Source organism: Asparagus officinalis, chromosome 4 (assembly GCF_001876935.1).
Source record: "Asparagus officinalis chromosome 4, Aspof.V1, whole genome shotgun sequence".
NCBI lineage: Eukaryota > Viridiplantae > Streptophyta > Magnoliopsida > Asparagales > Asparagaceae > Asparagus > Asparagus officinalis.
Window position 1 is genome coordinate 43,663,127 of NC_033797.1, and position 12,074 is coordinate 43,675,200.

At 30.0% G+C, this 12,074-nt stretch overlaps 1 protein-coding gene across 1 annotated transcript in view; it reads right to left on the reverse strand.

Moving 5' to 3' along the window:
* Nucleotides 1-9,733, reverse strand: part of LOC109837325 (bet1-like protein At4g14600) — a 12,146-nt gene extending 2,413 nt beyond the window's left edge. Inside the window, exons 1-3 of the mRNA XM_020405517.1 lie at nt 9,610-9,733; nt 9,401-9,506; nt 5,894-5,950 (exon numbers count right to left, since the gene is read on the reverse strand). Coding sequence (XP_020261106.1) covers nt 5,894-5,950; nt 9,401-9,506; nt 9,610-9,650 — 204 coding nt within the window. The 5' untranslated portion in view covers nt 9,651-9,733. The remainder of the gene's footprint in view (nt 1-5,893; nt 5,951-9,400; nt 9,507-9,609) is intronic.

Here is a 12,074-nt window from a genome sequence, read left to right on the forward strand (position 1 = left end):
CCTTAAAGAACCATTTCTTTTCTTCCTAACAACCAACTCCTCTATTTAAACAAATGCAACTACTAGAAACTTTGTGACTTGATAACATTCCTTGCTTACAAGACTTCGGGTTCAATTAGGTCTGTCCAAACGGGTCGGGCCGGGCCGGCCCAACCTGGCAAACCAGGCCCAGGCCAGGCAAAACTCGTGGCCCGAACCCGGCCAAAGCGGACCGGGCACCGGGCTGGCTCGGTCATTTCTTCTTTTTTCTTTTTTTAATTTTTTTTGTTAAAGAAAATTTCAAGAGTAAATAACTATAAATTAAGCAAAATTTTAATAAAAAATCAATCATATTATTAATCACTTGTAATTATAATTTACAACTACAAAAAGTCATAAAAATTAAAATGATAAAAATAAATTCTTTATTAATAATCAGTTAATCACTAACTATAAATTTATTTTAGAATTTGTCGCATCACAATTATAGACTATACCATGCTAAGAGTGTGTGTGTGTGTATAGCTATATATTATACATATATATATTATATGTAAATATATTGTATACACTTATAAGTTGTAACTTGAGAGAGAGAGAATCACATAAATATATATTATATATGTATTTATTACATACTTACATTATGCTTATTTAAGTACAGTTATTCAGTTTACTTATATGATATACTTTTATATATACTAGATACAATATACTTATATATAATTATATTTATGCGCTTCTATATACTAACATAGCCGTAATTCTATAATATACACATATAAATATACTTATAACTACATTATATATATTTATAGTCTTATATCTTAGTATCTATACCATGCTAAAAGTGTGTGTGCCTATATATATATATATATATATATATAATATACACATATTAATATACATATAACTACATTACATTAATTAAGAGTAAGTTGATAAATTATTGAATTCTTATTGGATATACATAGTAAAGATAAGGATACAACTTAAATTGAAATGTAACACGAAATAAATTTATTTAATGCCAAATTTACAAATGTCTACAAAATAAAGGGCATGTATGCAAAAACCAAATAAATTAATGAGACAAATAATGTCTACCCCAAATGTCGAACCCGGGAACAACGTAGACCTACAAATATACATAATGTGAATGGAATATTTACAAAATTCACCAAACAAATTAAAGAGACAAAAGACATTTTCAAAATTATTTAAAAAAAAAAAAGCAAAATAAAAAACATACTACCTTTAAAAGAACGAGTTCGAGAAAAGCTTTTCATAATCAAAATTACCCTGTACTATTTTAAATATTTAATTTAAATTATAATCTATCTTAATCATACTCATCTTCTATCTTAATACCCCATGAACTATCTATAGCTCAACAATTTAAATAAGATTAATAAAATATAGTATCAGTTTATTACATGAAGTATTATCAAAAAAATAAAAAAATTTTAAAAATTAGACAAAATACTCTCAAAAGTTTAAAATTATAGAAATTAAAAGCTGAAAATTTAGAACTTGGCAAAGAAAAGAGTAATTGTGTGATATTCTTTCATTAAGATATATAAATATAACTTATAATTTAAAGTTTACTATTCTTTTTCAGAATCTGAAAATAGTCAAGTTGATACTGGTAAAACAAATAGTAATAATAACAAATTAAAATATCAAGTTAAAGAATAAAATTTTTTAAAAATATATAATAGATTAAAAATTAATGTCATATAAATTAAAGTACATGCATATAATTTTACCAATATGTTAAGAGCAGCAAAAATACATAAGTATCATTAATTGATAGAAGACTAAATCACAAAAAACTAATAAAATATTATAATATAATAGCTTAATATTAATTAATTATAATTTATAAATATTGATCTCTAATGGTAATAATATGTTATAGGGTAAAAAATTATAAAGATTTATGTATGAAGAACTATTAGAAAATTTAGAGACATCCTTCAAAAGAATCAAGTAGTTTTTATTTCAAATGGAATTTGAAACGTCCATAGATCACTTCAATTAACACTAACATAAGTTATATTTATCAAAGAAACACCGACAGAATACCCCTTGAAGAATATATTGCATAACTTTGTTCCAATTAAAGAAACATTCTTCATGGAAGATAAAAGAAAAATTACTATGTCATGACTCTGCCTAAGCAAAAAAATATAAAATTGACCTTTTTCTTTTTCTGATACAGTATCACGACCACGAGTGACTTTATTTAGGGGTATGACTACTAACGAATGATTAATTCTTAAAGACACGATCAAAGATAATGATGTAATAGCACTATTAGAATTCAAGATCTCTAAATATAAAGGTAGTGTATTTCATTACTAAAATTCTTATTAAATGCCACTAAATATAAAATTCACCTTATATCTGTTTCAAAGCTATAGAAGAGATATGCATATCATTATAAATTGTGTCAATAATATATACCAATCCAAAGATACAATTTACTGAAGAAATAAAAGAATAGTAAGTAAACCAAGCAAACATCTATACAACACCATAAAGGAAAAAATATTATATTTTAAAGCTAATATGCAGCGCTCTTTTAGAGTAAGTTGCCAAGACAAAAGCATCTTCATTAAAGCTCTTTATAAATGCATAAGAAATTCAAATTACTAATATATACAACCATTATAAAATTCAAAAGAGGTATGATCTTAGAATACTACTCTAAAACTCATACAATTAAACCTAAGAATAATTTACCAATATACAAACACACTATCGCACCTTTAAGGCAATGATAACTACCATTTATAATAGAGTTGAACAGTGGTTCTATGTTTGCAAAGACTGCAACAAGTGGATAGAGATGTTAATAATAAGTGTCTAGATGATAAATGTTGTAAAATCGCTGATGTAGTACCAAGGTTAAGTGATATCCCTTCTTCATTAAATAAATATATCAAAATTAAATATTAATATTATAATCTAAAGCAAATTAACAATAAAAATGTAATGTATTTAGTTTAGATCCTCATGGAAAATGACACATACAAAGCAAATGTGTCATTATGACACAACAAAAATTCTTATTGGATGCATAATAGAAGAATTCATTGCAGAGAAAATAGATGTAGCTCCTAACCTTATTTAAGTAATAAATTAAAAGCACAAAAAATTCATATATATAAAATTAGCATTTATTCTTATTGAAATTGGAAAAAATCAAAGTCCGTATTGTCAGAACTTTGTGTTGAATATAAGAAATATATTCAACTTCTTTGTGAATTTAGACGAGAAGTCAAAAGATAAATGAGCCCAAGAAAAAATAACATGCTCCAGTCTCATATCACAATCGATGTAGACGATGAAGACGAATTGCCCATGAAAAAGATAAAGATAAAGAAGGATTGATCTTGACTCAATTAAAATAAAATAGAAGCAACAAAAGATAATGTTTTGTGAATTGTTATAGAATAGTTTTATTTTTTTAGTATATGTGGATTGTTATAGAATAGTTTTATTTTTTAGAATGAATTTTCATAAACTATTTTTAGTGCTTTCGTATATGTGGATGTTTTTATCATATAAAAATGTAAAAGAGTTAGCATTAATCTTTAGTTTATGATTTTTTTTTCATTAACTATTTTTTATCATTTTAGCCCACTTTAAATCAATCATCTTGGCTCGTTAGATTTATTATTCATCTTCTTTTTATAATGTTATTTTTTTTAACTGTTTTCACTTTCATAACACTATACTTCCTCATGTCAAGATCGGTTTCATGCCGATCCAAATGAAATAAAAATTTAAATTAGCTTTAGATTATATTTATCTTCTGTCAATTCAACTATCAACATAAAAATTTAAACTGGATGTAGCCTATTTAAACAAACATCAAATAAATAAATAATTAAAATATAATCGAGGAACAAATTTTAGTAAGAACATAAATCAAAAATACTTAATCAAAGCGAGTAAAAATTATCAAAAAGTAACCAACAAACAAATTTTAGTAAGAAAATAAACCAAAAATACCTAATCACAGTATTTAACCACGTGTATTGCACGTGCATAAAATCTAGTATATATATACACACACATTAATGACCATATCATAATATAATTATATACAAAAATATATTAAAATATTATATATATTATAACCGGGCCGGGCCCGGGCTTCACTAAGATAACTCGGGCCCGAAGCCTGATCGGCCCGGGTTATCCGAGCACGGGCCTTGGACCCAAATGGACACCCCTAGGTTCAATCACGACCCCTAATCAAAGGCCACAACTGGTTTATAAGTCAATTGGAGACATACAAAAACCTGGTGAGCCCCAACACCTGTTCCTTCCTTCAAACTCCTCGAAAGCTCTGTTTCATGCTTTTCCGCTGATATAATATTCATAGTGAATATGAATCTAGGTCTTGAAAGTATCCGGTTGTCTGACATTCATATAACTGAAACTAACTCAATGTGAGCATAGGGAACTGAAATGTTGATTAAGTATGGGATAAGAGTTTTATGGTTCATATTCTAATAATCACATGGATCCATGTGCTTAAGAATTTCCAGGTTTATATGCACGAAGAGACAATTAGCAAGCTCTAAAACAAACCATTGCAACATGTATTGACGCTCAGAAGTTACATTTAAATAGCTTTATGGTTTACCACTTATAAAGAAATTTATTAAACAAAAAAAATCCTGCTACAAATATCTTAACCAAAACGTAGCCTATGCTTAGACTTTTCAACAACTGCACCAAATTACAATTGAGAACTCTCAGATTAAGTGCCACAACTAAAAGTCTACAAACTCTTTCCGTTTTGCTCAAATTATTAAGGTAAAATTTCAACAAGGTTAGATGAAGGGCTCTCAACCTGACACCAAAAGCTTTGGCATACTAGTAGGACAAGAATTTCAACAAGGTTAGATGAAGGGCTCTCAACCTGACACCAAAAGCTTTGGCATACTAGTAGGACAAGGCGAAAAAAAAGAAATATATTGGATGCACTATTTGTGCCAAGAAAAAAACTGCAATTATTTCTTTTAGGAAAAAGATGAGAAATATATGGATCAAAGTTGGAAATTTTTGAAGATCAAGATCAGAATTTGATTTTTTTAATGAAAAACACATGTCAAAAGGTTATCAAATATTGCAAAATGATATCATTATTGCATTTGTTTAGCCGAAAAAACATAATCATTATTGCATTTTCATTTACCATGTAACTCTGCCACATACATTTTTTAATACAGACTTGTGAGCAGCCTACCAACATCAGCCAAAGAAACTGAAAAAATACAGCATATACATTGTGAATCTTTTCAAATATCTGGCAATGCAAATTATAGTAGTGAAGAAATATGTGCATCAAACACTTGATCAGAGGAGCTATAGAGAATAGTCGCTAAAGGCAATATTTCTTTAGATTTGATAACTAACGAAAGGATACTGCAAGATCCAGTTGCAGGACCTGCTTTATTTGGTAACTGCAAGATCCAGTTGCAGGACCTGCTTTATTTGGTACTTCAATCCAACAAACTAAGAGTCACCATCCAAATCATAAATTAAGGTCTTTTTAAGATTGAAATGAACCAAATCATTTTTAAATGATAAACAAGAAAAACAGAGATTTCCAGACCAAGCAAATGTAATAAAGATTTTTTTTAAGCTTTGAAGTAGCTGGTTGGAAACAGAAAGATGTTTCTAAGCTCTTAGGTAGCTGGTTGGAAACATGAAATACCCAATGCGTGCCAAAAATCAGATGAAATATATACAGGCATAACACTTTTTCTTACGATTATGAATGAATAATCAAAAGAAGTTGATAGAGGCAACAATTCATTTACCACTAATATATTCTCAACATGCAAAGGAAATAAATAACCATAAATTTTTATTTAAAATCTGAGATTACCAATTGAGTTATAAAGTCATTCTGGAACTTCGCTTCTGTTTCAATTTCCTGAGCTACCTGCAAATCCAAGTTTAAATAGCAACAAATTAAACACTTGAAAAAGAAAATGGAACAGAGCAATGAATGGAACTAATACCACAAAAAAGTGCAAATAAAAGTGTATTTTATATGCACTCATCGAATCTTTCATATTCCCAAAACAATCTTCCAAATCATATTTGGCAAAAATATACACAGTAGTCTCATTCCTTAAAGAAGGGAGGTGTTCCTGTTCTATGAGTTTTAGTTGGAGGAAGAAGGGGAAGGAGAAGGGTAGAATTGGACCATTCAGAAGATATACCATGTTCATATTAAACATAGAATCAACAAAAAAAGAGGTACGATTATGCTGTTTTTCAGTCCTAAGACTACAGGAGATTGCCTGTTGCGCAGATTTTTCGTGATGTCCAGAACAGCGCTCCAGGCAAGAATTTCATGCAATTTTCGACGGTCAAGGAGACAAGAGGACTAAATAGAAAATGATATTTGCTTCCAACCAATGAAACCACTAGCCCACAAAACTAGGGAAGGTTCAAATCTTCTTTCTTTGCAAAGACTAACAACTAATGGGACTAGTGAAATTATAAGGCCCTGCATGAGTTGCGAGTTGAATTGACAAATATGTTGATATTAGAACCTTTTTCTTTTAAAATATGGTTGATGTAAGGGATATACATGTAAAAGACCTGTACGCAATAGTTTTTTCATACATAGGAAAAAAACAAGTATAAAGATAATGTAGGCCACTGACTACTTCACATCAAAACAAATATTCTTATAGCAGAGAGATTTAAACTGGAAAGTGCCTGCACTTAAACACATAATTGTCCATGCAACTTCTAGAAACTTAAGATGACATAATGGTTGAGCATGTAACAAAATATGTTGTATGAGGTTTGATGAGGCTGCAGGACGCATTTTATACATTCTGCTACTGTTTTTCATGTGAAAATGAAATTTAACATTATATTAGTCACTAGTTTAGTTAATTGCTATCTTTAAGAAACAATGCCTATGAACTATTATATTAGTAAAACGGAACCATATATTCAGGACCTACAGCTTAAAAGAAAAGTCATGAAGCAGTTTACCATGCATGAGTGCCAATTGGCCATAATATCAGATATTCACCTGATGGCCAGAAAATGATGAGACACTGTGCAATTCATTTCTACATGCACTCTTTTTGGCTTCTTTTCTTGTTGAACATGATGTACTTAGAATGTTTTTCTAGATTTTTTGGAGACTCTCCCCCTCCCCCAAACAAACCACTCTGGACCCACCCCGCCCTCCTCCCTTCTCCCTTCATCCCTCCCTCCCCGATGCACGTACACACGGGCACACACGTGCGTGTGCACCTTTCTCTGGCGAATATTGATGCATATCCTTCTTCCTCCTCACTTTGCATGCACATCAATTTACATATTATCTTGCTTATGATACGAGAATGACACTAGAAGATAATTTGAACACAAAATGCAGATAAATACTACATTAAACTAGTTTCAATGAAAAGGATCGGTCACGTCCATACAGTAGGTACCCCTGCAGATATTAAAAACCTATTCAATTGTCAAATTCAAAAAAGATCTATCCACCTAAAGTTCAAGGTCTGTCTTGTTTATGGAAAATGAAAGGAACTATATCCACTTGAAATGATACAAAAGGTTGTAGGCTTGTATCCAGGCAAAGCGTCCTTAGCTATAACATTGACCTGGATGCTCTATTAGAACTTAGAAGCGAGGCAAAGTTGACCTTTTACGGTTTTATGTGCACTGACCAACGCCCAGCATCTTGAAATTGAGATGTTTGATGTATAGACTATCAGGGTTTTTCATTTGGAGTGTGACTTAAATTACAATAGGCACATGGTAAAAAGCAGCAAGATTCATAAAATCTCTTTTCTGTTAGCATAATTGCAAACAATAAACCCCAATATTTGCCTCTAATCTTCTATCAAAAGGAACTTAAAACAACATGATGGTTTTCATTTGTTGCTTTTAGTTAGGAAATCTTTTCTTTGCTTTCCATAACCTTATTAAAGCAAGAACAAGCATCTAGTTATGTTAAATGCTATTTCCTCTTCTATCCATTGTTGTTGATCGACACTACTTCAAGAGAAAAAAAACTCAAGTAGAATGTAATATGAAGAATATCTTAAAACAACATCAGCCATGATGCCTTGCGAGCCACTTTCTTATGATACTCAAGTAAACTCTAAACAAATAGCATGCATACACAAGTTTGTCATTAAAATATCCCCTTCTCTTGATATTAAACTAATACTCCCAGTGCAGGGGACGTGTGCATGATAAAGTATCACATTTGTGCAAAACATCGTAAGCAACAACTCAGTAATTGAAGCAATTCACAAAATAATAATGCCAAAAATATTTTTTCTAATATAAATGTTAATCCATAAAAATGTTGTGACAATCCAGATTTATCCTCATGTATGTGACGCAAGCATATCATAACACACGCATTTGTGTAATAAAAACTGTTATTAACACCTTAACAATTGATACTAATATAATAGGCGTAAATTTAGAAATTATTGCAAAAAGGGAATAAGGGTGTACTAATTCATAGACAGTCTAGTTTACTGCATTTATCAATATCAACTAAGCAGGAATTGCAATCACATTTTTAACTACTGCAATGCTCTAATCAATAGAATATTCTAACAGTCAGATCAACCATCTCAACTTAGGATATAAAATCAACTAGAGATGCTTAAAGTAAAGAGAAAATCGCCAAATTACGTAATGATCTTACTGTGATCTGAAAAAGTCAAAGAGGATCAAAGTTTTAAATGAGATCACTGTAATCAACAGAGATTAAAGAGCAAATTACTTGATATTAAATATTAAAATGTTAAATATTAAAATGTATAAAAGAAGTACAATATCAACTATATATAAGATTGATGCAAAAACATTGTATGAATGTGTTTAGAATATTTAAACTTACTATCGGGCAGGCATAAGCAAAAGAGGGTTAATTGTGCACTATTTGATATCGACCATCATACATTAGGAGCATTCTCGACTTTCAACAATAAACTCACCTACCCTACTACATCAAGAAAATTCTAGGATGCTGATAAAGCGGAATTGAAAGGGTCTTAATCAATAAATTATTGCTCTCAAATACATGTAGCGCATTTAGCAAGTAATCCCAAAATTTTACTACCAACAATTACCATGAATATGATATAAAATCTAATTCTTTAACAAGACAATCTCAAATCTAAATCATGTCTATAAACAAAACTCCAAGGCCAAATCACAAACTCACGTATCTAAATACGCCCTCATAATCTAATTGAAAGATACTCAAATTCTTTCTTTCAAAATTTTTACTGATTCTAAGGTTTGCAGGACCTGATCAAAGTTGTTTCAAGAATAGTATATTTCGGAATCATGTAATCGAAAAAACAGAGAAGATAAAGAGATGATAACTAACCCCTTTAAGTTTTTGAATCTTTTTATGGAGACCAGTGACGTGCTCGTCCAAATCGCCATGAATCGGATCGATTTGCAACTGAATTTCATCTGAATTCCCCGCCGGCCTTGCAAAATATTCATAATTTTAAAGAAATTAGTCGGGGAAAAAAGAGAAATTGGTCGAAAACTTAACGAAACTGAGGGCGCTCTGCATAAATTAGGGTTTACCTGGATCGCAAAGGCCCAGAACCGTAGAAAGGATTCGCCATCGAGGGATCAGAGAGAAACGCGAAGGAAAATTATTAGAAACCTGAAATAAAATGGACAACGGAGAAATGAGGAATAACTTGGAGACTAACGCGTGCAGGATGTAAACGGGTCGGATATTGGGAGGTTCATACCCGCTATAAAAAGTGGTCCACAAGGTCCAAAACAAAATCCAACCCAATATTTCAGACAATTCGCTATATGTGCACGTTTGGCAAAGCGAAGGTAAGTAAAAAGTAAAAAAAAAAAACAGAGTTTTTTATGAGGATACTTTCTTATTATTTTTTATTTCACAAAATCATTTTTCGTTCACTTGCTAAATGTCAAACGAGATAAAAATGAAAACGGGAGTCATTTTTCAATTCTCCGTTACTACGATCAAATAACATATTGTTTTGATCAATGTTTGGTTAATACGTTAGTTCAACTACGCGTGTTAAATAATCAATGTTTGGTTGCATGGAATTGTAAATACGCAACTCAAAAAAAATGGATTCCTCCTGATTCATATCAGACAACATAATATTTTTTTTTTAAAAATACTTAACCAAAAATAAGTTGAATTTTGTTTTCAAAAATTTCAGAAAACATATTTTTTTTTATAAATAATGAAGTTTTTACAATATATTTAAAAGGTAATTTTTGGCATAATATTTATTGAGTTTCATATTATCTATTTTTATAATTTTCTTTACCAAAAAATTAATTTTTTTTCTTAAATATGTCGGAATATTTTCACGTTTTCCACGTGAATTTCATCAATTAAAATTTAGGAACTCGCTAAAACTATAGAACAAAAAAAATTACAATAAAGTGACTTTTGTTCAAATTTATATTAGAAATATGTTATATAAAATAATTTTTATTTTCATCTAATATATTTCATACTTTATACCAAAAATAATGAAATTCGTCAAAAGAATAAAATTTGAAGGTGGAGCATCAATTATTTCTATTTCCAAAATTAATTGAGGAAAAAAGAAGAAAGTGAAAATAGAAGTGTTCCAACACATGTAACAACAAGCATCAATTTGGATGATGCTGCAGCACTAATATTTTGAAGATTTTTTAGTGTTACGACGAACACTCGGGGCTTGTAATGCCACCAAATCAAACTCTTGTGTTGGAGTTTGGATCAACCAAACGCGCTCTAAAAGGGTAGGAAGCACGCCTTTGCCAACAATTGATTTAATGGGCCTTACGATAAACCTGCCCAATTTATCTTAGTAAATTGGTAATGCTAATGAATTTACAAAAATCTTGTAAGAGGCCTTCAGTTTTCATTCCTCCAATTCCAAATATAAGTAAATCATTAGCAGAAGCGGTAATATTAAATTGTTAAATACTTGTCGTTTGGCCCGAAAATGGATTGTACCAACAATTACAACAGCAAATGTTGCTTGCTATATTTAAACTATAATTTATTGTTTGGATATCTGATATTTTATTATTGAAAATATTTTTTCAATAACATTTTACGAAAATAATGATGAAAAAGTTACAAGATTTTCTTATTTGGGAAATGTGAAGGTAGATGATTTTTCTATTTGAAAGATAATGACTTTACTTTACGAGGGGAATTAATTTTTTCCATTTCTTTATTTGAAATCTGCAGCTTTGCACCCTTTAAATTAGCTACAATATTTGATGATGGTTTTGTTTTTCTACAAACCATGATTTACCTTTCTTAATTGCTATGTTGCAAGCCAAATAATTGAAGCACAAATCCGATTGTCATAATTACCTCGGCCCTATCTGCGCAACCAAACAACAAGAAGAAATTCTTAGATGCTCATGGAGCACCTAGATGCATAGTGCATGCATCTTAACTGCTCCATAAGCAACTAAGAATTTTCGAACAACAACAGTGGAAATTTCTTAACATATGATAACTCAAATTTCATGATTCTCACTTTTCTTAATCTTGTACCGTGTCTAACATCTTTTGAGTTCTAAAATGTTCATGGATGAAAATTAATATAATTTAGAGTTCATTTACCAATGAATCATTTGGTCACAAAAGTTGCATGGTTGAAATCATATTATCGGACGAAGATGGGTTTTTTTGTAGGCATTTACTTTTGCAGGTATGGACTAAACTTTTGTTGAGTTTGTGTCTTTGATTCTTTCTATAATTTCATGAGAATTAGATAGGGTTATAGAGCTGTCATAATTTTTTTATCAGTTTAAAACTTAGTACTCAATCATTATTTTTTTCAGTTTAAAACTTAGTTTTAATAGAAATCTTAAAACTTAGTTAATGTAAATCTCCTTTTTAAAACTCTAATTTTTTTGTCCTTTTTAAACTCATATTAGTATTGAAATTCTTAGAACTAATATCCTTTTAAAACTTCTATTAAAACTAATTTTGTACATGTCCTTATAAAAATTTCTATTAAACTAAGTTTCAAAGAAGTTTTAAGTAA